Source organism: Antennarius striatus, chromosome 8, assembly GCF_040054535.1.
Source record: "Antennarius striatus isolate MH-2024 chromosome 8, ASM4005453v1, whole genome shotgun sequence".
NCBI classification, from domain to species: domain Eukaryota; kingdom Metazoa; phylum Chordata; class Actinopteri; order Lophiiformes; family Antennariidae; genus Antennarius; species Antennarius striatus.
Window position 1 is genome coordinate 21,328,356 of NC_090783.1, and position 25,061 is coordinate 21,353,416.

The following is a 25,061-nucleotide window of genomic DNA, read 5'->3' on the forward strand; positions in this document are numbered from 1 at the left end:
CTTGATGCATCAGCTCTGAGATGGCTGATACCAGTTACAGGGTTACTTATAAACAGCGAAAAATTGCTCGACTGTTCCTCTTTTTCAGGCCCACCCGTATCTGAGAACCAGTGTACCCAATATATTTAATGTGGTGGAGTGCAGCCACATAGAGTATGGTTGTTAATATGGAGATGCCAGCCAGAAACTGTCCATCCCTTTCAGGACAGGGATGGACAAACTTGGCTCTCTCTTTCTCTCTCTTCTTTTTTCTCTCCCTTTCTCCATCTATCTTTACAACTCTCTTTCTTTCTCATATGCAAACTAAAAAAAAGTCTTATTGGCAAACAAATATTGACTCAGGAATTAGCTATGTTAATAAATTAACACGACTTGATTATCAAGTTGATAGGAGACGATCTATTTGCCTGCAAGTTCTATAAGGGTGTGTGTCACACTGGTTTATTTATGCTTCATCCTCACTTAAACCAGTGGAAAACACAGAGGACATCCTGTCACTGCAAACAACAAACGGACGAATCAAACACATAAATCAAATTCTTGTTCATAAATCTTTTTTAGTGGATTTTATGGGTCAACATCAGATAAAATGACTTCAATGACATAGTCTTTAAGGAAAGGCCACTGAGTACCATTGTGAACAATGGAGTACAAATGAGAGAAACAGGTCAGACTGCATTGAAGCTTCCAGTCATGTACCAAAGCAATACAGGTGCCAGGAAGACACCATAAAAGGAAGACAAGTTTGTAAAGGGTGTGGTAGTTACACTGAACAATGAACCTGCAGGACAGACTCTGTTTACTTCCATTTCTCAACACTGATCACACTCAAGACTGACAATAACTGAGTGAGAAATATTTAAATCCCCTCAAAAATGTTATTTTCCTTGGTCCATGTCAGACTAACTTCAGGCCAACATCTATAACTGAAGAGCTGAATAAATAGTTCTACATTTTTTAGTATCTTTAGGAGACTTTGATTTACAGTGTTGATTCAACAACAAATAGGGAATAAAAACAAAGTGTAGATGACTTACTTATTTTATCCCTCCTATGGAAGACTCAGTTTCCCAAGGACTAATTCTAGATGAAGTTTGCTTTCATCCTACACACAGTATACTCAGGTTATATAATATTATAACTTCATGTGTTTGTATGAAATAGTTTGAATGGTTTTCTTTTTAATACTCTGAATATATGAGGAGAAATTCTTTGAAAGCACCAGGGGATCCAAATTTCCCTTTCACCTCTTTAAGATCGCGGACGTCACACAGCAGCATATCATGACTACTGCTACTCAGCTTCTTTTAAAAAGCTGAGTAGCACAAGAATGAGACTCATACTATGAGTCTTTCTTTTTAATAATATCCATTAACTTTGTCATTTCATTCCAATAGGAGTTGCAGCCATAGCTATAGCAATACCAGAGCACAGTAACACAAGGTGGGTGACATGTACGTGGACATTCACTTTTATAAATGGATCCTTCTACATGAATGGAATATTAATGAAACTTCATAAATACTTCAAAGGATGTCCTTTATATCAGTTCAAGAACTTCTGAAACATAAAAATAACTCATACTATGAGACATACTCTAAGGCTTCTTCTTCGTAGCATCCATTACCTTCTTCATTTTAAATTGTTGCTACAAAGATGTCTAATACTGTAATCCTGTTGAGTTGTTGTTGTTTTTTTACATTTCAAAAGTTCCTGAACTATTAAAAGGGCGTCGTTTGAAGTATTATTGAAATTTAAAGAATATTGAAATTTTCACAAATATTCCATTCGTATAGAAGGATCTAATTATTACAGTGAATATCCACGCTTTGGTACCTCTATAGCAATGGCTGCAACTCCTATTCTCCCTTGCTGTTCCATTGTTCCCCCTTCCCCTCTGTGTCCTGTGTGTTTCTTAGTGGAGGTATATTTATGTTGCAGACAAGGCTCTGAATGTCCCTGTTCAGCACTCCTCATTACCTGGTCCTTCACTCCACTTACTCTCTGCTGCACAGTTGAACCTTTTCATCAATCAATCCTGCAATACTTAAGACCTGGCTTCTAAGCCACTTATCAACAGATCATTAGATTGCTTTCACTGGTTCAAAAGTGGTGACTAAGGCCGTGCATTCTAGATCTTTTGGGTTTTTTTGCACCCAGAACCTACCTGCCTAACTGCTGTCCACAGTCTTATACTCCAGAGTAGTTTTTTTCTTCTTTTTTACCAGCTGCCTCATCGACGTCTTTCCCCTTAATAACAATAAACTCTATAACCTGTGAAAAATGCAGACAAACGTCATAATTCTGATATAAATGATCGAAAGCTCAGAAAACCGTTCAATTTACAAAATCACAAGAGCAACTCATCCTACTGGTGCCAAACAGAGAACACTCTGGGAGAAAATGTAGAGGACAGAATGTGGTCATAATGATGTTCCTGCTGCCATCTACGGCACACAGATCAATATTTGGACTAATTTTTCTGCCGCCACTTCTGAATCTATTCTGTGTGAAACTGTTGCCCCCTGAGAGGACGATATTTAATTTTTCATAACCGCCTGCAGTATGGCATTTCTGACACAGCAGCCCTCTTCTAGGGCTATGCCACTGTGTGTGTGTGTGTGTGTGTGTGTGGAGGGGGGGGGGGGGGTTGCCCTGTTTTCCGTTATGCTGTTATGTTACGAGTTCTCTGTGCTGAAATCTCATCTGTGATTTCTACTGCGTGGTCAAAAAGGTATTTCCTGGTTTGTAGCTCCCATTGACAAGAAAATCAACAAAAATCTTAGAATAGATTATTTAATTTATTAGAAAGTTTCATTTTTTCTATATTTTCGTAATTTGTTTGGTATTGGTTGAACTAAAACTGGATTTAAGGCTAGACGTACAGACCATTAAGAATTCACCATATTTGTAAGGATAAGGAGATTGGAATTCCTCTGGCAAAACAATCTGGCATCCGGATTAATTATCTTTGGATAGATTGACAGATATTCACTGAATGTATTATCCTAATATTTACTGGCCTATCACTTCTCTGTACCAAAATCAATCTGTAAAGTTTCTAAAACGACTCAAACACAGCTGCATAAACATGTTTAGTTGCAATCTGCAGCGCTCATGCTATTCATGGGTTTCTGTCATAATTGTTTTTCTCACTTCCGTGGGCCAGTAAAGAGCTATTCAACATATCAATGTCATGTAGACATTTCCCATTTGTACATTAAAAACACATGGTCACAGCCTTTTACTTAGTTGTTTTAATGACATCAAGCAGAGGTAATAAAAAGGAATGCCAAGGAGCTGTTAGAGCTGACAAGAGAAAAATGCAATGGTATTATTGTTTCAACGTTGTCCCATCTCAATGCAAAACGTTCCGGTATCCCCAACAGAAGAAAGAAAAACGAGTTGCAGGAGATGGAGAGTGAGAGAGGAAGAGAGGAATTACTCAGTCGTTCTGTTTGACATGAAACCAGCGGAGGATTAAAAACGACATTTCAACAAGTTAAGTGAATTGTGAATGAATCTGTGGAGACAGGAGAAATGAATGTGGAGACATATTTTTGAAAAGCACCTTGCACTATTCAAGTAGGTGGATGTACTGCATCTTTTAATGTATGAAAAGGAGTAGGTCTTAACTATAATAGTAAATCATCACAACAACAACCTGCTGGAACACTTTCTTTTTCAAGAACAAACATTTCCTCATGGATGAAGGCTGCTTTTCAATAAAAATTGTGTGTGATGGAGAGCAGGAGCACTTGTATGTGGCACAGGTGTCGGGGGTGTGGGTGGGGTGGGGGTTGTGTGTGGCGGTGACCATTCCCCTTACATTTCTCTTTTTCTTCTGCAGCCAAAAACAATTAAAAAAAAATTTAAAAATTTTTTTCAAAAGACATCCATGAAACTTCCAATTCTTTCTATGTTTTTGTTTAAAACGCTTCTGCTATGTTTTAGATTTAATTTAACACAAAACACAAATGATATGTTTCACTGAAAAAAAAAAGGGTGAATGTTATATCAAAGCATTACTAGTGGAGAATAGATAACTGTGTTATAGTCGCCCTATCTGTCAAATGATTAATTTAATTTCTCAAATGTTTGATCTGCACCGCCCTGGATATGCTGAGACTAAGAGCTATAAAACTCATCTTTCCCATCTCCAGTGATAACATTCATCATATCCACTGACCCAATTTCAAAGTCTGTACAGCTGACACAAAGGCCAGAAAAATTTTATTCTCCCAGCCAAGTCTTGTGTGGCGGGGGAAAAAAAGAAAAAACTACTAGCAGTATTTAAAATGGAAAAAAACACGTAAAGTTTTGACGACTTGAATTTTATGCTTGTACAATCATAAAAAGACACTGAGGAATTTTTCTCATCAGGATAGTTGAGCTCATCTTCCTCATATTTTGAGAACTGTGGGGAGGAAGCAATGCTCAGTTTATGAGAGTGATTCTGACCTTTAACTTCATGTATCTTTCATGCCTCGTAGCTGCGGCTCCACTATTGTGTGTGTGTGTGTGTGTGTGTGTGTGTGTGTGTGTGTGTGTGTGTGTGTGTGTGTGTGTGTGTGTGTGTGTGTGTGTGTGTGTGTGTGTGTGTAAGAAGGAAACTAAGCCAGTTTAGCAAGTTCCCATTGGGAGTGAGAATGAACATTACCGAGCTGCCTTTGACTGTGTTGTGTTATGTAATGTTACTCCGGTTACGCTGGCGAACTGGTCATATTGCTCTAACAGCAGGTGTGTCCTTCAAGATGTCACAGCATATAACAAATCTACTTTTTTTTTTTTTTCAAATAAATATTTTTCTACTGTTCTACATCAGTGCTTTACAACACTGGATTTTGGAACGACCCAAAGCACTTGTTGAGGTATCATGGTTCTCCTGCAAAACAGGGAATACTTTCTTTTGACAGTAATTCCATTCAAAATGTATTGACTAAATTTATGGCTAATTTTAAGCAAAAGTTGCATTAGATGGGGCCCCTGGTTCAAATTAATTCAGCTTCTCTGGATAACTTACCACTCACCTGAAACCAGTAGGAACTGCTGTTCTACAAGCTCATTTTGCTACATTTCAGGCTTTAAACTTAAAACATCTTCAGTTTTTTGTCTTTTCAAGAATCAACAACATGTGAGACACAATCATGAAGTGGAACCAAATTTATTCAACATTTTATATTGTGTTTACAGTAGGACGTGCAAAAGTATTGGCCCCCTTTGACTTAATACTTTGTACAACCTCCTTTTGCTGCGATCACAGCCGCAAGTCTTTTTGGGTATGTCTCTATAAGTTTTGCACATCTTGAGACAAAAAATTCTGCCCATTCCTCCGTACCAAACAACTCAAGTTCCTTAAGGCTAGGTGGAGATTGTTTCTGCACAGCAATTTTCAGATCTTTCCACAGATGCCCTATTAGATTGAGGTCTGGACTTTTGCTTGGCCATTTAACACCTTTATATGGTCAGTTTTAAACCATTCCATTGTAGATTTGCATTTATGTTTAGGATTATTGTCTTTTTGGAAGGTGAGCCTCCGCATCCCATCAACTCTAACAATCTTCCAAGTCCTTGCTGAAGAAAAGCCCTGTTTGAAAACCACCATGTTTGACTTTGGGGATGGTGTTTTCAGGGTGATGTGCAGTGTTACTCTTGAGCCAAACGTAACATTTCGCGTTCAGCCCAAAAAGTTCAATTTTGGTCTCATGTGACCAGAGCACCTTGTTCCACATGTCATCTGTGTCTCCGATGTGGCTTCTTTCAAACTCCAGACGGGCCTTTTTATGGTTTTCTTTCAGAAATGTCTTTCTCCTGCCACTCTTCTATAAAGGCCAGATTTATGCAGAGTACGACTAATAGTTGTCTTATTGACAGATTACCCCACCTCAGCTGTGTGTGTCTGCAGGTCATCCAGATGATCACGGGTCTCTTGGTTGCTTCTCTGCTTAATTTCCTCCTTGTTTGGGCTGAAAGTTCAGCAGGACGGTCAGGTCTTGGTAGGTTTGCAGTGGTTTTATGCTCTCTCCATTTTGATATCATTGCTCACACAGTGCTCCGGGGAGACGTTTAAATATTGTGAAATCTTCTTGCATCCCATTCCTGCTTTGAACATTTCCACAACTTTATCTCGGACCTGCCTGGTGTGTTCTTTGGTTTTCATGGCGCTGTTTGTTCTCCAGTGTTCCTTTCATAAACCTCTGAGACCATCAAAGAGCAGGTGCAAATAAACTGAGACCAAATGACACACCGGTGCATTCTGTTTGTCATTGTTAGTCATTTAGGTCAACATTGGATCATTCAGAAGTCATCAGGGAACTTCTGGAGTCAGTTAGCTGAGCTGAGAGAAAACAGGGGGCCAATACTTTTGCACGTTCTACTTTTCAGTTTTTTATCTGTAAACACAATATAAAATGTTGAATGAGTTTGGTTCCACTTCACGATTGTGTCTCACATGTTGTTGATTCTTGAAAAATATTTTCAGTTTGTTATCTTTAAGTTGAAACCTGAAATGTAGAAAAATGTCAAAAAGTTCTTGGCGGGCCAATACTTTCGCAAGGCACTGTATGTTTGGCAACAAATCCAAGCCTACTGATGTTTTTTTTTTTGGTTTTGCATAGCATTGTGTCAGAGAAGCTTCATTATGTGGCTATTTGTGTTAGGCTGCACTTACGTCCTGAGTTTAACCTCAAACTTGAAACCTAAAAAGGCAAGCCATGCATCCAGCTACTGGGAATCCATCTATAACATCTATATCTGCAAGAAAACTGTAGCACAGAAACTCACACACTAAATCAATAAAAAAGGTTCAATTATGGTCACAAACCCAAAATACCTCAGATGGCAAAACAAAGTCATCATAAAACAATAGAATATGCAAACAACAGTAGCTGTTTTTGTTTTTCTGATATTAAATGTAGAGCCTTGAGCGGACCAACCAACCAACCGTGAATGCGCACTTCTTTTATGAGAACTCATTACACTTTTTTCTTCAGAATTTCAACAGATCCTCAGAAAATATCTCCAGAGGGGCATAATGAAATTTAAAAAAATGTTGGCTGTCAATGTGATAAGAGAATTATAATGCACTGGTCGAAAAGGGAAAATGTTTGACACTCTAATTGCTAAGTGAGTTGCTACCACACAGGCTATTATTCACTCTGTGTTGACAGGTATAATGTTGACATCAAATACTTGATCCTGTTTTCCAGTGACTTTCAAATTTTTAAATTTACTTTCCTTCCTCCCTCGTCTTTAACTGTTCAATCGCTCCTTCTGCTTCATTTGTCTCACTGTTTAATTAAAAGCACGTATGCAAATTCACTGTAGAACAGGGCAATAATACACCTATATCAGAGATTACTACCATGGAGTCAGTGTCTTTGAATTGTGTTCATGTTTGTGCTTTTTTTAAAATAAAAATTGTTCAGTCTAAAACAATCCCAAAGGAGGAGATAAGGTAAAGTCAGACTGTACCATGAGGTTAATTCTTCCCGTTGACTCAGCTCCTAACTCAAACAGCTTGTACCCCAAACAAATGTTTAAAAATTTAAAATAACCAAAAATGATTTTAGTCCGTTCCAGCCTTGGAAAAAAAAGCCCCAAACCCCAAATTATGAAAAACAAAACAAAACCCATGCATACACTTCCTGTGCATAATTAATTACATATAAGTTACGTGAACGGAAACCATCCGCCAACTAGCCGTGGTGTCCCGAAGCACGACTCGACTGGTGAAACTCGCATTTCAACGACGCCCCTTTGACACCCCTTTGAGAGGCTAAACGTTTTCAAGAAAGTGGATTGATTAAAACAGCTTTGGACTTGTGATTGTTAAGATTTAGTACTCAAAATCTACCCCTTCCTACATTAAAATGATGTATGAGCAAAAACTTGAACAGGGATGTGAGTTCAGAACTCTTGGTCCAAGTTGCAGATTACTTAGTCCCAATTTTTCCCAATTGTGATTAAAACATGAATGAACAAATGTTAGGAAATAAAATAAACACCTCGACTTCCCCATTCTTGTTACCAGACTTACTTTCAAGATGATGATTATCCTCACAAGCCTCTCGTGGGTGTGGCTTCAAAAGGTGGATATTATAGCTGATAAGACGGGCTTGTTGTGAAAGACATTTCTATGATAAACTTGCTTCATAATCTCGGAAAAAAAAAAAAAAACACCTTCAGAATAAACAATCCGACATGCCACCAGAAAACAATAACCTCGACAAACTTCAGCTAAAGTTTTTTTGAATTTAATTTTTAAAAAAAACAACTTTAGCTGCATATTCCAGTATAAAAAATGCCTTATGACATGTGAAGCGACAGATGACAACACATTTAGCTGGAAAGACTGGATGGGGCTGTGCTGCTTAGATGAGATATTATGTGTGCGGTCCAAACCACAATATTCAAAAGCAGAAAGCAATAGTTTGCAACTAACTCAAAGAAGAAGAAAATTATAAAGTGTTGGTTACAGCAGGCCGTGTTAGTCAGTTTTTAATGTAATTATTACATTTTCAGTTATGTAAAACTGCAAAGTAATTAAAATAGACCAACAAGCCAAAATGTCAAATGCTAATATTTAACTCCAGTCATGACGGAAAGCAATGAACTCAGACACAACGTTGCTGCCCTTCACTCCCTTGTGGAATCCTGGCTCTTCTCCAAGTACAAGCATACAAGATGAATATCCCATTAGAGACTGACAGACAGGCACAAAAGAGACAGACAAGCAAAGATGTCTCTCTACATTTTAAAGGGTCATTTCAGACATTGATGGAGGAATTTTATCTAATCTGCAGCCGGAATAACTACAGCACTCAGAGCATTTTAACAGTAACTCGACAGGACCAGTTCCACATGGAAAGGCGCTGTTACTGATTCTCCTCTTATTTTGACACAAGGTAGTCAAAAGCAGAAATGTGACATTGAATTTCATCCATTTTCTTGTACATGGGATGGTAATTGTCTTTTCTACAGCCACATATCCCACCTTGTGGGTCATTGGTGTCGCAGAAATTTATCTCAGCTTGCTACCGACGACAGGTGGGGTAAACCCCCAGAAATACAAACAACGTCTCATGCACACACCCACAGGTCATTAGGTGATCATTTCACCTAAGCTACAAATTTTTTGGAGGTGGGAAAAAGCTGGAGAACGTGGAGAAAACCCGCTGTGTATTACCTTGTGATTCATGGTCAAGAAAGGTCCGCAAGTTTCAAGCATGTTTAAATTAAATGACTCAATAATTTGAGAAGTGTGTTGTGATTGTTTTTTTTATCAGCTATTTATTTCTGTTGGTCATGGCTAATATATTGTAACACTGTATATATACTGGACCAAAAGACTGAGAATAGAACCTCCTTATTCAAATCAAATCAAACAGAATGGGCTCACATCAGATATGAAGCCAACTCAAGATTTTAAAAGATATGTGTATTGTTTGTTTTTATGTTGTTTTAATGCAGTTGCGTAACGTATCAGGGTTGGAAATGTCGAGGGCAACATCTGGGAATCTGTCAAAAACAACGTCCTCTTATGGAGCTTATAATGCAGCTGTATCTGATGTTCTGCACGGATTTAAAAATGGTCTCACTGCTAGATGCAAGACAGTGGACCTGAGGCCATATTGTACTGGCACACTATGCCAAAAACAGTATTAAATTTGATGGGTTTAGAGTAACTTGAATGCGTCAGATGGCAGCAGCCGATTTGTCAACTTGGCTGCCTGTGAAAAGACACAAAACTGAATCTGAAGTAGAAACTAATTGGGAAGATTCAACCAAGATGGATATCAAAGATATTATAAGTTTTTTCCTATATTCTTATTGGGTATAGTTCATCTTATAAGATCTGACAAAGGAATTAACTAAAAGGTGAGCACAACAACAGAAAGATTTTTTTTTTTCAAATCCTCAGCAGTAACAAAGAATCGATGTTATAGATTTAAGAGTCTCTGGACTCACCTTGCTGTTGGTTTTGGTCTTGCTGCTACCATTGCCATTGTTGTGGTTGGAGCTGGCATTGACATCCTCATGCACTCTGTCCAGTAACCACAAGAGGAACTCAAGGGCATCATGCTGAGAGTTGCCCCGAAACTGAGAGCCATATTTTGCCACTGCACTCTGGGGAGACGGGAGACATCATTATTCATCACTTTGGATAATTTCAAAAGTCATTAAATATGAACATCTTTTCTGACAAAATGAGGCCACAAAAATCACACAGAACATGTAATTCTTCATTTGGAAGTGGAACTTGGTTTAGCTTGAAGCACTCATTAGAGGGACGGTGGGAAAAAAATAGGAATGATAGCATTCTTATTATTTAATGTAGAACCTTCAAGAACATCTGTCCAATTATGATAAATTCTTGTAATAAAGCACAATTTTCTTTGGACATTGCATTTGGGAAGAACTTATAAAGGTGAAAAAGCCAATGATGCTTCATCAGAGTCAACCACATATGACCATCAATGACCAACAGCGACCTTTTTCTGTACTGTCAGAGAGGGCTGCTAACAGCTAATGGCTATTTTGAGCCAGATCTATTCCACACATACATACAGTATCTGTCGAGCTCACTGAAAAATCAACTATGTTTTGTTACTTCTGTGTCTGTGTGTGTGTGTGTGTGTGTGTGTGTGTTATGAAAAAGTGTAAAAGAGCAATTTTTTTCTTGAATCCACCTCTAAGGTCAGGAGATTCCGCTTTAATAAAAACATTTTCAGCGAATACTTTACAGCATATTAAATGGTAAGACAAAAATACACATACAACAATCACTGAAACACTGGAGACAAATTGAATGAGTCCATCCTGTTCTAAAAATACAATCATTGTTTAAGTAGGGCTCTGAGTTTGTTTTTTGCACCCGTACTGAGGAAAATCAAAACCTGACAAATGTTACTGGACCAAAAATAACTGTACCTATTGATGTAATCATGTGAATGGATGTATGAATTTATGAGTCTGACCAAGAAAACAATACAGAAAACTAAAATGAAAGTAAATGAAAGTGAGGACTGGAGAGGAGAAATGCCATCAGACTTTCAGCAGACCTGGGAGAATTTTTTCTGCCTTTTTAGCCAAGTGGACTGCACAGTTGTGGTTGTCCCTAAATTGAAATGGGACAACGCAGTGCAGATTCTCAAAGGTCCCAACTAAATTATAAAAGACAAAACACTGACGCGAAGAGAAGGAAGGGTGGTTTCAAGATTACCATCAGTTATGATAGATCCATAGATCTTTTTTAATGAGAGAAATGTAAGAAAATTCTGCAGTATTTCCAGAGTATTGATAATTTCTTCATCCCACCTCATCTCATCTCTGCTGCTTTCTCCCTCTATTTGTGTGTCTGTCCCTTTCATATCTGTTGATGAGGTGTTGTTGAAATTAGTCGCCTCAGCCTCAAAGGCACTAAAGGGACTTGGCAAAGCTATGTTTCCCATGCACAATTAAATTCTTGTGAGGCAATTAAAAAAAAATTGTAAAAAAAAAATTTTTTTTTAAAGGTGTTGCTGAGGAAAAGTCATGAAACAAAGAGGAATTTATTTATTTATTTTTATTCCCTTTACTGTAATGGTTTGTTAATAAGTTCAAACAATTCTTATTTCATTAAAATCCATGCAGAACAAATAAATCTTTATCCTGTGTTTTCTATAGCGTGCATTTCTTTACTACTTTGCAAAAAAAAAATACATTTATGTGAAGCTTAAAGAATACTGTAATCACATAAACTTCCAACTTTAATTATTCAAGTTCAACTCCATGACGAGAACTGGATTCCGGTAGGGCTTGATTTGGGTAGGCCATCAGTTCGTGTGTGTGTGTACACTTTTTTTTTTACCTTGATTTTGTGTCCAAAAAACATTTTAAAAAATGTTAGAGAGTGAGAAAAGACAGACTTAAATCTCTGTGGATTCCACAGCAGGGGTCATGACCTTTGCAACATCACCTGCTTCCACACCGTGATATCTGTTTAAGTAAGTAGGTCACCTCACTCTATTAACCTTTGTGCTCCCCACAACCATCATTCCCCTATTTAAACAATGACGGATCAAAATGATGGCAGAGCAGGAAAATACTCTAAACACGCATCCAGTCAGAAGCCTTTCTTCCTCTCTCACCTGACCTCATCTCATCGCAATCCGTCTTGCCGAGCAGGCCTGAGTGGATTCCTCAGTGACAGAGAATGACACTGACAGATTATAACCGAACATAGCCTTAAGGGGAACTTACACATTTTTTAAACCATACACATTAAACCATACAGATACACACATAGTTGGAATAGGGCTGAAAAAAATCTGTCAAAAACTGGCCTCCCCATTTGCACATTTATTTTTCAGCAGCTCAGTGTTGGCAGCTCACCTCTCCTGTCAGAACGGACTAGATGCGGGGCAGCCATGATTTACAACCTTCACATATTCCACTCTCTCTTCTCTTCTTGAACTCTTGCTTCTCCTGTCTAACAGACACCACACCAACCGTCCTCCTTTCTGTAATTTCTATTAACTTTTTTCCTTTTTCTATTTCCTATGGGAATGATTCCTTCGTTTAATAGTCTCAGATAACAAATGCCTCAACAAATGAAACCACTAAATTTCTGAAGTGGATACCATACCCACATTCAAATACAATCATTGGGGATCAAACCATCGACCTTCTGTTAAGTGAACGACCATGCCACCTCCGACCTAAACCATTGACTTAGCATGATGATGGCAGCTGTTCAAACTTTGTTTTCACGTTGTCAAACACTGAAACTCCTCAGCCTTTAGAAATGTTCAAAGCCTTTTCTCAGGTTTAACTAGAGCTTGGTGGTCACATCTGCAGCATTCGTCAGTAATCTGGGACTGATGTACGAAGTGCTAACAGAGCAGAGCATCTTCTCCCTGCACATCCAGACAACAGGGGTGACAAGGTCAAGAGCAGGATGATTATTTTCTGGTTTTTGACTGCTTGGTTGTTGCTCCTGACCCACTTGTGATTACAGTCAATGCTGATCTGGAAGAAAACTGTATAACTTAGCTGAATCATAAATATTGATCTATTTCATTACATGTTTTCATTGACGTTTGGCACACAAATATTGTTAGATGCAATCAACTCGCTTGGAAAATTGTTTCATATTGCATCGCTTTGACAATTTCACACTTCTTCTTGTGTTTCTTTATTGCCTCAGACGCAGCAGCGTGGATGTATGGGTGTGCGGCTCACTGACTCACAGAAATGCTTGCTGCTTCCAGACAGCATATGGTGATTCGCTAACATTGCTTACAAATGCACTGGCTTGTGTTTTTATTAGAGTGAAATGAAGTGTTTGAAGCATTATCACATCCCCACTCCCTGAGACATTGATTATTCTGCATGTTTGTACCCAAATATAAAAAAAAACAAAACCACACTGATTATGATATCCATCATGTGGCTAAAAGAGAAAAGAATCCTGCTAAAACTGGTAGAAGTCCTTCATCTGCTTCATTCAAAAATTGATGCAATCAAACTGTAACAAGGAGAAGTCCCACGTTATAAATTGAACGCAAAGTCTAGGCTTTAAATATCTCTAAATGAATCTGTATGTTATATATTTTTCAAAATATATTGAGGATGACAGGGGTCCTTGACTGGGAGAAAAGACAAAACAAACGTACAAACTGATTATTTGTCTCTTTGGTCTGTCACAACCTACCTACACCTGCAGAATAAGCAAGGCTTCCTGAAACACCCAGCTTCATCCTCCCAGCTGGGCTGAAACTAGCCTCACACTGCTGCAGCTCCTGCAAAGCGTAGAAAAAGAGAGGAATCGCTGCTCCTCACTGATTTCTAAAATTAGTTTCTGTGCCAGGGAGTAAAGGAATAGGAAAAAAGAGCTGATTCAAGCCATCAAGGAAAACCGATGTGGACAGTTTTCACCTTGAGATATATTATGATTCTAGGATGTGGAAAAGGGCAGGACAACAAAAATAAATTTAAATTTAATTTCCTCCAATTATATATATATTGCATTATGACAAACTCTAAGTCTGGACAGATTTGGAAATAAATATCGTTTAGCAGAATGGTTGCCACCTTCCTCGGATTCCAGCCCGGTTGGGGTCATTTGAGGGTCACGGGATTGGATGACAATTTTGTTTACTAGTAATGCCCCCCCACCCCTCCCACTCTCTGTCTTTCCCTCTGAGCGAACACCACTACAGTCTTCACAGCAGGGAGGCTTTGCACTTGTCCAAGCAGAATGCCTTTCCTTCTTCACCCTGGGATGAGCAGATAGACACAAATCACTGTGTCGACATGAGAAAAGGGGAATGAAGGACACGTATTTATGCCCCTGCTAAGGGGAGACATGCTGGGTTGCCCTTGTCCATCCATACATCATAACACAGGGGGGGGGGGTGAGGACGATCCACTTCTCCCCATAAACTAATCAAATTTCATTTCACTCATCATTTCTGGGAGTCCTAATGCTGTGTATCTCATTAACGATTTTCTTCAGTTTTGTGAAGATGACATTTTCATGCCGTTTCACTTATGACAGAGGCAATGATCTATCCAGACTGGCAAAATTGCTTTTGTTTCAGTTGCTCCAACTGCAGTCCTGATCCAAGGTTGAAGAGCAAAGCGAGGAATGCATGAATGTTTCTTTTGTTTTTGTTTTTTTAAACACAGAGGCACGTCAATATTCATTATTTCCTTTCAGTGACTGGTTTTTACTGTATCATCACCATATCAGGCACTATTTTAACATTTTTCTCTTTCCTTGGAGCACTTGAATGAAAAAAAAAAAAAACCCTCAGGCTGAATTATGCATTGTGTGATTTGATCCCTTGCAGAGTAAGAGACAAAAACAGGACCAAGATTTCATTCATATATCTGGTCCTGATTAAAGGAACAAAGACTCCTCTGTGGTGCACAGTATATAACCAGATAGCAAATCACAAATATTCACATTATTAAACATAAAATCCCATTTTGTTACTTTCAATGCTTTTTAATCCCGATCCAAATAAATGAGTCCACGTAGTAAAGATGCAGTTTAAAGAGTTTCAAATCTGCTCTTATATTTTACAAACATGCAAGTGCTCGGCATTAATGATGAACAACACAAACACTTTGTTGTGTTTTGTAGCTGCTGTTCTATTTTAAACACTGCATTTACCTGCAGCTTTGGAACAGGCAACACCCCTTCTATTAAAAATTAGTTATTCATTTATTGCTATGGAAATATTCATCCATTGTCATCGTCATGAATACATGTACTTTCTATTAAAACAGACAGGCGATTGTGTTTGCATTTTTTTTGTGGTTTTTTTTGTTTGTTTACATGTTATATACCCTTGTTCCTCTAAAACTTCCCCACTGGAGACTCATGTAGTGAACTCAAGGGAAAGTTTGGCTAATCTTGGAATCCAGGCTCACTACATCCAGAGGCGAGTGGACTCAGAAAGAGGTATTTTATTGTAATGTTGTTACGTGATGGTGGAATACCTGATACAATTTGTTCTCTGGACTGCTATTGCATGAACGTAACAGATTGCGTAGATAAGAAAGGAATGTTTGACTCCCACACACCCAGTAAGACAATCGGGGAATGCAGACAAACCACATTATGCACTGAGTACCGACGTTAAAGCAGGTGAGTCAAGTGGAGGCACCAAAGCCAGCATGTAATGAGTAACCACAAAACTACCAATAGTTCACCAAAAAAATAATAAAATGTTAAAATGTAAGGCTCAATGCACAGGCAGGATTGTTTGGCTTCTGAAACAGCGAAACTCAAAATGTGTTCCTTCATTTCAGTCAGGCTGAAAGTCCAATCATATTCCATCAAGTGCTCACCTGACATGTTCATTCAAATATTTGTTTTTGCCTGTATGGATTGTTATGGCTGGTAACTCTACTTACAAATCCCACAAAATCCTCTTGATGTATGTGCATCTTAGCTGCTGAGTGGTCGTGGGACAGAGTTTGCAAAAAAAAAGTTGTTACAACTGAGCGCTGAGGATAAATAAAGTCAGCTCCTGAGGATTTGCAGGAGGAATGTCTCAGTGCAGCTGATTATCACATGCTGCATGCATATTTTTCAATGTATCCAAACCTGATTATTTCTCTCACATTATAGAAATAAAGTTAAAGAACGAGAAATAAAAAAATAGATTAATTTTTTTGTGCATTTTTAACAAGAAGAATCTTCAAATTAATTAAAGCCTGATTGCAATACTTAAATCTGATATTTTCCTCAAAAATTGTGAAGCTGCAAAAAACTTGCACTTACAAGATGTAGTAGTTTCTATGCAACATGTAACTTTTCTCAAAAATACATGTACAGTATTTTCTGCAGTATAAGGCGCACTGGACTATAAGGCGCACCTTCAATGAATGGTCTATTTTAAACCTTTTTCATATATAAGGCGCGCTGGATTATAAGGTGCACCTTCAATGAATTGCCTATTTCAAAACTTTTTTTTCCCCACAAAGAAGGCCCACTGGATTATAAGGCGCACTGTCGGTTAAATTAAAGGCTTTTAGGTGCGCCTTATAGTGCGAAAATACTGTGTATTTATTTTTTTTGAAAATTAATATTCAACAATTATCTTGTTTTAGGGCATAAGTGTAAACAAAAACAACAACAAGAGACGTGACATCACCTTGAATTCCACAGACAGCTGCGGCGTGTACTCCAGCGTCCACAGCCCGCGGACCAGCGACGCCAGCTGCTCCGTCACCTCTCCTCTGGATCCGCGGTTGTCTTCGCCTCTCACCTCCCTGTTCCCTCTCCCCTGACACACATCCGACTTGTACTGTTCCAGCCCGAGGTACTCGGCCAGCAGCTCCGTGTTGCTGAGGCACTGAACCACCGCGTTCATGAAACAGGTGTTTCCGTGGTTCTTCAGTCCCAACACGCCGGGGGTCTTGTCACCGTAGCACCACGACAGCCTCTCTTTCACCGATCCGTGAGTGGAGGACACCGTGGAGCTCTTCTTCACAGACACATCCCTGGAGGTCTGACAACTGTCGTCTTTAAATCCCGCCGACTCGCTTTGCCCGAAGCCGCCGTCGTCTTCCTCGGCCACCGGTGGTTCCGCGTCTCGAAAGTGCGCCAAAGCGCCCAAAGTTTTAAGGATCCTTCCCATGAAATTCCCAAAAGACCGCAGCGATTTTCTCCTTGCAAATCCCGAGGTTTTTAATTTCTTCTCTTTTCGCGTGGTCGTTTTGGGTTTCATGGGTTGCCTTACCTTGTTTTCCTTGCGATTATCCATGGCTCTATTACTTAGTAACGCGGCGAGAAAATGAAACAGACTGTGGAGTCGCACCTGTCTACCAGGCTGTCTCACCCTCCTCCTCCACCTCCTCCTCCTCCCCTTCCTCCTCCACTTCTTTCCTTTCACTCACCGCTGGGAAGGCATTCTTTGACATCCTAACAATTCCCAGTACACTCTGGTCACCAGTCCTCGCCTTTTGATGCGACTGGTTCTCAACCTGGGTTCGATCGAGCCCTAGGAGGTCCAGACAAAACACCCCTACACGTGTCGGGGTGTTTTGTCTGGACCTCCGCCGAACACACACGAATCACTGTGTATGTATAACACATCTTGTCAATTCGTGATGACACTCCCCCCCTTAGCCATCACTGGCTGCAGGTGATCACTCTCCATCGATTGGCCTACCTGTTCTGCAGGGGATTTGGCGCGCACAGTAGTCGATTCATGCCTGTCGTGATGGTCGAGCAAAAAAAAAGAAAGTAGTCAGATGAATATGTGCAACATGGATTTACAGGGGTATGAAAAAGTTTGGGCACCCCTGATTATTTTCTAGATTTTCCTTTATAAGTCACTGGTTGTTCGGATCAACAATTTCAGTTAAATATATCATATAGCAGATGAACACGGTGGTGTTTGAGAAGTGTTATAGGATTTTAAAAAAGTGTGCAATAATTATTTATACAAAAGTAGGCAGGTGCATAAATTTAGGCACCTCAACGCAAAAAAATTAAATCAATTTTTAGTAGAGCATGTTTTTTGCAGAAATAATATCCTCTAAATGCTTTCTACAGCTTCCAATGAGTGTCTGGATTTTGGTTGAAGATATTTTTGACCATTTGTCATCGCAACGCTTCTCCAGTTCAGTTGGTCTGATGGTTGCCAGCATCAGCCCACTTTAAATCACAACACAAATTTTTGACAATATTCATGGCTATTCCAGAACATTGTATGAATGCCTTAGTAGAATTCGAACAGCATTTAGGGTCGCTGTCCTGCTGACGTATCCAGCCCCAGCATTTCTCTGATTCTTAAACATTGTAAGAATCTGCTGATAGGGACTGGGCTCCATGCGACCTTCAACTTTAACAAGATTGCCAGTATCTGCACTGGACACACAGCCCAACAGCGTGACAGAACCACCACCAATTTTTACTGTGGGTAGCACGTGGTTGTTTTGGAACACTGTTTTCTCCGTCTGCCATGCATACCACCCCCTTGTTATGTCCAAATAACTCGATTTTAGTTAGTCATCAGGCAAGAGCACCTCATTCCAAAATGAAGCTGGCTTGTCCAAATGTGTTTTAGCATACATCAAGCGACTCTGTTTGTGGCATGTGTGCAGACAAAGCTTCTTGGGCATCGCTCTTCCACAGAGCACCCCTTCGTGCAAAGTGTGCTGAATAGTTGAACAATGCACAGCGACACCATCTGCAGCAAGATCATGTTGTAGGTCTTTGGAGCTGATCTGTGGGATGACTTTTGACTCTTCTCACCATCCACTCCGGGCCCTAACTACAGTAGAAACGTGCTTGTGTTCTTCCGTTTCCTCACTATACTCCTCACAGAGGAAACTGACGGCTGAAACCTCTGATATATCTTTTTGAATCCTTCCACTACACCATGGCGTTGAACTATCTTTGTTTTCAGGTCATTTGTCAGTTGTTTTGAGGCTCACCTGTTGCCACTCTTCATAGAAAAATGCAAAGAGGACAACAACTTACAATTGGCCACCGTAAATACACTTTCTCATGATTCATTTATGTTAACTTGCAATTAAGTTTGATAGAATTGTAACTCATAATTAATATAATTCAAGACAACATGTTGGTTATCTTTTTTTTTTCATTTTGGATGTTATATATATCCAATCCATAAATCTAAATCATGAACACTCCTGAAAAGCTTGTTGATTTTAACATTTTGTACTCACTCAACATTGTGAGTAAATCCACAAAGGCTGCTAAATGACCACAAGTTCCCAATTCATCAGCTGTGTAAGTTACCCTTTTCTCAAGGTAACATGATAATTCTGCCGTCTGCAGTGCATTTCTATTTCTGCTGTCTGACTGACAACAAGTGTAACTAACAATCCCTATTTCCTAGTGCTAGTAATATTAACTACTGAGAGGTTCGACTTTTGCTTCATCCTAATATTGAAATATACTTTTTTGCACAACACAACAACATTTATAGATACACAGAGAGCAGCCTACAAATAGCCTGGTGACAGTCCTCTGCTGTTCGTCACATTAGACATAGACATCTGCTGATGCACAGGAACACATCATTTTCTTTTTCTTGAATGTCTACAGTGCTATCGAATGTGTTTTATGCTAAACCTATTGTTATCGTCACTTCTACGCATTAGTGCTGCTGCTGAAAGTACTGGTGAAGGAACAAATGTAGAAAGATTCCTCTTAATGAAGACATTTATTTCACCATCATAATTTACCTAGTTTTATGCATAAAAGGCGTTTACCACACATGATTACTGTCGTCTAACTAGATCATTTAGTAATATAATAAAAATTCAGGGAGAAACTTTGAGCTTGATAAATGCCGGTTCGAGCAGATCACATCTTGTGACTTTTATACTCCTAATGTGACATTAAGACGAAGAAGGGTGCGGGAACCTCCATTGGTAAATGGCTCCATCTGCACCAGTGCTGATCAGGGTCCTGTTGTTGGAGCAGATCTTGATGCCTGTGATACTGCTACTGTGAAGCATTCCTACATGGGTCACTACACCTTCATTGTAGTCCCACACTTTCAACTGCTTGTCATCTCCCCCTGTCACAAAAAAGTCAATAACCTTAAAAAAAAAAAAAGGGCACTGGAGGGGAGAATGGACTGTTGTGACTCATTGTCACAATAGTCCATTCTCCCCTATATATATATATATATATATATATATATATATATATATATATATATATATATATATATTGATAGGAAAATAATTTAAATGAGTACAGCAACAACATGAAGAATAAGAAGCATGGAAGGGCTCGTTCACCTGTCACAAAGTGTTTGCCATCCTGAGAGATGTCCACGCTATTGGACCCAGACTGTGAGGCCTCCAGCTTTCTGATGGTAGAGCTGTCATACACCCCCCAGTAGGTGATCTGCAACGAGATGTAAGCACTAAGAAAGTGGAGTTGCTTATGTCGGTAACACTTCGGATAGGCTCCAGCATAACCTATGACCCCCAGCATACCTATGATATATATATGTGTGTGTGTGTGTGTGTGTGTGTGTGTGTGTGTGTGTGTGTGTGTGTGTGTGTGTGTGTGTGTGTGTGTGTCAGATGTCAGATTTGATCTTTGTGTTGTTTTTGCTTGTGTATTCTCAAACTTTTTTTTTTATATGCAAGGTTGAGGTTGCCAGATTGAGAGCACACACCGCTATGGCCCACTAGCTCCCTGCCACACTTCACCATCTGCCCGGTCTTTGCCTCCATCAGTTCCATTGTGCAAAAAATAAATGTTTTACTGCAGCTCACCCACTGTGTCTGTATTTGCTTTGGAGTCCTACTGGAAACCAAACCCAACAGATATGCTTCATCCTTTAGTTCACAAATTGTATAATTTACACTGGACAGTTAGGCAATAAAAATTTCACATAGCTTAATCAGACAAATCTACTCAAGTGATACGCACAATATCTTTCAGGTCTTCAGAAGCAGTTGCCTAGAAGCATAAAATTTCATAAAATTCAAATAATGCACCTGAGATTTGTGCTTAAAAACCCTCTACTACTGACTCACAAATGCACATCTTTTGAGGTGATGTCTACTGATCTAAATGAGACTTAATCATCCCTAGGGTTTTACAGCTGTCAAAGCATCAAGTCTCACAAAAGGCCATTGTGAGATGTAGTTATTTATAGTACAAGCAGCAGAAATATCACAGAACTACAAACCATGATGGTCCTTTCTTGTCATTTAAATGTCCAACTTGATTCCATGTTAAGTAAGATACTTTCAGTAATGGACCGGGCTTATTTGATCATTAAAGCCATATTTTGGGGCATTCTGTATAAATTATCAGAGTATGTTCAGTGTCTCACTCCAAATCTCTGTTTAAAAGCCTAGGAAAAAAGTAAAAAAACAAAAACAAAAAAAAACATGCTAGAGAGATTGCAATGAAGGAAAACAAGCGTTGAAAGCAGCCAAGATGTAATTACTGAGTAATCTTTATATATCACGCTTGGCACAACACAGACCAACAGTACATGAACCACTCAATCCACCTAAATAAACAATTAAAACTCCCCCCAAAAAATCAATGCATAGCAGCTCTATGTTTATGAGTCTCATAGTGAATAACTGCAATGAGCCTGTGCTGCTATTTATTTTTAGATTCCAGCTGACGGACCAAGACAGGAGGCTAGAAAGGTGAACACCTCCAAAAATTATGAAAAAAATCATGGATTTGTGTATAAGTATTGTTGATAAATGTGCAAAATATTAGTGTTCCACGTTGTTCATAAAGTCTGAGCTAGAAGACTCTTATAATTACATGAGTAATGAGAGACCCTTATAGGAATAAAAACTAATAATATTTCAGGAACACTGCCATGTATTTGATCATAATCATTGTGAATATTTTCCTTAATCATTGAAGCAGGACTGTGAGTGTCTTTATACAATCATTTATAGTCATTGTCTCTATTCCTAACAAACCGTTGAACATTTCTATATCATGACTATTTGGAGTATTTTTCTGATACAAAGCAAATTGCTTGAAGTTATTTTATATATTTGTTTAATATTACTGTATTTAATATAGCATAAAATATCCATTCTAAACTCCCAAGGCTCAATTCTGACGTCTTCCCTTATTCAAAGTTTTACTAAATGATGCAAGACTTTCAGCTCTACAGAATACAGAATTTTCTTCTTTGTTTAAAAACATGAAAGAAATTTAGTTTCATAAACAAGGATGAAACTGAAAATGTGTGAGTTCATCCTATACGACCAGTTATTGTTACGTTCTTCCTCCTAATCGCCCACGTCCTTTATCTCATCCTCCTTGCCGGTTGCGACCTTCTCCCATTATTTATCTAATATCAGATGTTTATTTTAGACCCCCACCTGTTTGAGTTGGTTTGGCCCATCTGTGTTGCAATTCCAGCCATAACATGGTCCTCCAGGAAATAATTACTTGTGGTATGAAAAATAGTAACAGACAATAAAGTGACAATGTGAAAATAAAGAGGAATTTTATGGACTAGGTATAACATGTAAAATAATTAGGTGTGAAAATGTGATACTGTGAAAAAAGCCCTCTTGTAAAAAAAAACATTAAGCTGCTTTCATGGATCAACATGATTAGGATCAGCACTATATTATATCCACAAATACACGATCAAAAATCTCTCCCATCTCATTTACACAATGTCCTTGTTCCTCCACTCCAGTGTCTCTTGACTCGTTTATGTCAAGTTGCGTGTTCTCTAATTTCATTGGCTACCTTTGATCAAATTTACCCACATGCGGGAATGTGATGAAGGGTTGGGAAAACTAGAGGAAAGAGAGAGAGAGAGAGAAAGAGAGAGACAGAGACAGACAGACACGGAGTACAGCAGAGTATTGATATTTGTGCCTGTGTCCTAGGAAGAGCAGATGGTAGATCTGGCTGACACTAAGGTTTGGACGGGAACACATCCGCAGGAAGGCACGGATACCATAGCACTCCCCTCATCTACCTCATCTCACACTCCTTCCCTGATTCTCACCATCTCTCTCTTAATCAGCACAACTTGTCCTCGCTTCTCAGTGTTTGGGTGGAGGCAGCTTACAGGACGATGGCCTGGATGACGTGCACAATTAAAGAAATTATTGGTTGTGAGCTTGTGTGACCTTTTGCACATAAGTGGTACAAAGTTCATTTAAAAAAAAAAAAACATTCACAAAATCACAACCTAGAATGAGAGCACAACATAATGGCCTTAATATTGTCTGCGGGAAAAAAAAAAAACAGACGACAGGCTTTTCAAACAAATCTATTAACATTCAACTGCGTGCGTGCGTGCGTGCGCGTGCGTGCGTGCGTGCGTGTGTGTGCGTGCGCGCGCGCGCGCGTGTGTGTGTGTGTGTGTGTGAAAGAGAGGCACCGAGCCAGAGAGGTTGTGCATGATTTTACAGGTTTTACATGTCTTTTACATGCCAAGCTTGCCTGTAAAATTTTCATAAAAGTGAAAATGTGACCTTGACCTAGTTTTTCAAGGTCAAGGTTGTGATCTAATTTTCATCCCCTTGCCTCCCTGAATATAACGCCTTTTGTTTCATCTTTCTATCTTATCCGGTTCCTGGGATATGTGCAAAAATATCTCAGGATAGACAAGGCAGTCAGAGACTGCAACATCCTGCGACTCACCCTGACCTACTTCCAGGGTAGGTCAGGGTACCCTAAAAGTAGTACCTGACAAATGCATAGCGTTGACCTTTCAGGGTAGGTCAAAGCTATGCACTGGCTTTGACCATAGATCAAAGCTAGTGCATAGGTAGATCAAGACACTAGCTTTGCTCTATGGTCTTACTCACACTGGCCTTCTCCCTCATCTTATCCTATCCAGTTCCTGAGTGTACAAAAGTTGAAATTTGACATTGACCTAGTTTTCTCAAGGTCATCATCTGCAACGGTTGCGAAGATATTTGGTGGACATACTAACGGACGAAAGAACGAACACACAAACACTGACAATTACAATACATCACCACTTCACGGGATGTAATTACATGAATAGCATTATTATACATCTAGATTAAGACTGCTGAGTGCAAGTTTTTTTGCATCCTGAGAGGTTAACAATAATTATAGGAATTTTCTTGTTTTGTTTTTTTCCATGAGGCATGACTGTGAAGTTTTACGTTCTCATGCTGTCAATTCATACATTTACATTAATGTGAAGTTCAAAGATGCGTGAGCAGATGAATTGAGACCACAGTAATGAGATATACCAGTCGGAGTAGTGGTCAAGCAAATACAGTATTAATAAGATACAAAACTTAATTTGCTTCTAAATGCATTCCGCTGCAATGATTGGTGAGAGAAAATAGAAATGGTCCATTGCGCACCTTTCTGTCATTACCACTGGTGATGATGTGATATTCTTCTGGGTGGTAGCAAACTGTCCAAACTTGTGTGTTGGCATTCAAAGTTTGAAGACTCACAAACTGCCTGTAGCAGAAAAGAATAAATTGGAGAAGAGAAGAAGTGTTTAATGGATTAACATATAACTAATACATGCTCAATGCTGTGGTCATGAGCGGTGGATCATGACCTAAAGAATGAGATCGCGGATAAAAGCGGCGGAAATGGGCTTTCTCAAGCGGATAGCTGGTGTCTCCCTTAGAGATAGGGTGAGAAACACTACTATTGGAGAGGGGCTCAGAGTAGAGCCGCTGCTCCTTCGTGTGGAATAGTTACCCTTCTGACTACCGTTCCTTTTACCAACTTGTTTACATGCGACAAAAGGAAATCCAAGCATTTATTGATGAACATTGGCTGGAAATATTTAATGTAGAGACTTAGTAAGGGAAGAGGAGAGACAGTGAAAAGACATGCTCACCATTAGAGTACTTAAAGCTTTCTAATCTCTTCACAAAAGATGCTTTATTCATAATTAATTCACTGGATTTCTTTTAAGTCCTGCTGTACCAACAGGACAGCGATGAACTCCCTCAACATTCTTTGTCTTTATAATTCAGACTTGAATCCATCCCTCTCTGCTTTGTGATTGGGTATATCATTCACATTTACACAGTACTTCACACTGTTGCTAAAACAA

The 25,061-nt window shown here is 39.1% G+C and overlaps 2 protein-coding genes across 2 annotated transcripts in view; both read right to left on the reverse strand.

Annotated features, from left to right (window-relative positions):
- The window catches only part of usp43a (ubiquitin specific peptidase 43a), a 63,716-nt gene extending 46,370 nt beyond the window's left edge, over positions 1–17,346 (reverse strand). The window contains exons 1-2 of the mRNA XM_068321321.1: positions 16,653–17,346; positions 9,970–10,128 (exon numbers count right to left, since the gene is read on the reverse strand). Of these exons, the coding sequence (XP_068177422.1) occupies positions 9,970–10,128; positions 16,653–17,264 (771 nt within the window). The 5' untranslated portion in view covers positions 17,265–17,346. The remainder of the gene's footprint in view (positions 1–9,969; positions 10,129–16,652) is intronic.
- A 2,441-nt stretch (positions 17,347–19,787) lies between these two features.
- Positions 19,788–25,061, reverse strand: part of cfap52 (cilia and flagella associated protein 52) — a 10,217-nt gene continuing 4,943 nt past the window's right edge. Inside the window, exons 12-14 of the mRNA XM_068322304.1 lie at positions 24,349–24,451; positions 20,284–20,392; positions 19,788–20,057 (exon numbers count right to left, since the gene is read on the reverse strand). Coding sequence (XP_068178405.1) covers positions 19,876–20,057; positions 20,284–20,392; positions 24,349–24,451 — 394 coding nt within the window. The 3' untranslated portion in view covers positions 19,788–19,875. The remainder of the gene's footprint in view (positions 20,058–20,283; positions 20,393–24,348; positions 24,452–25,061) is intronic.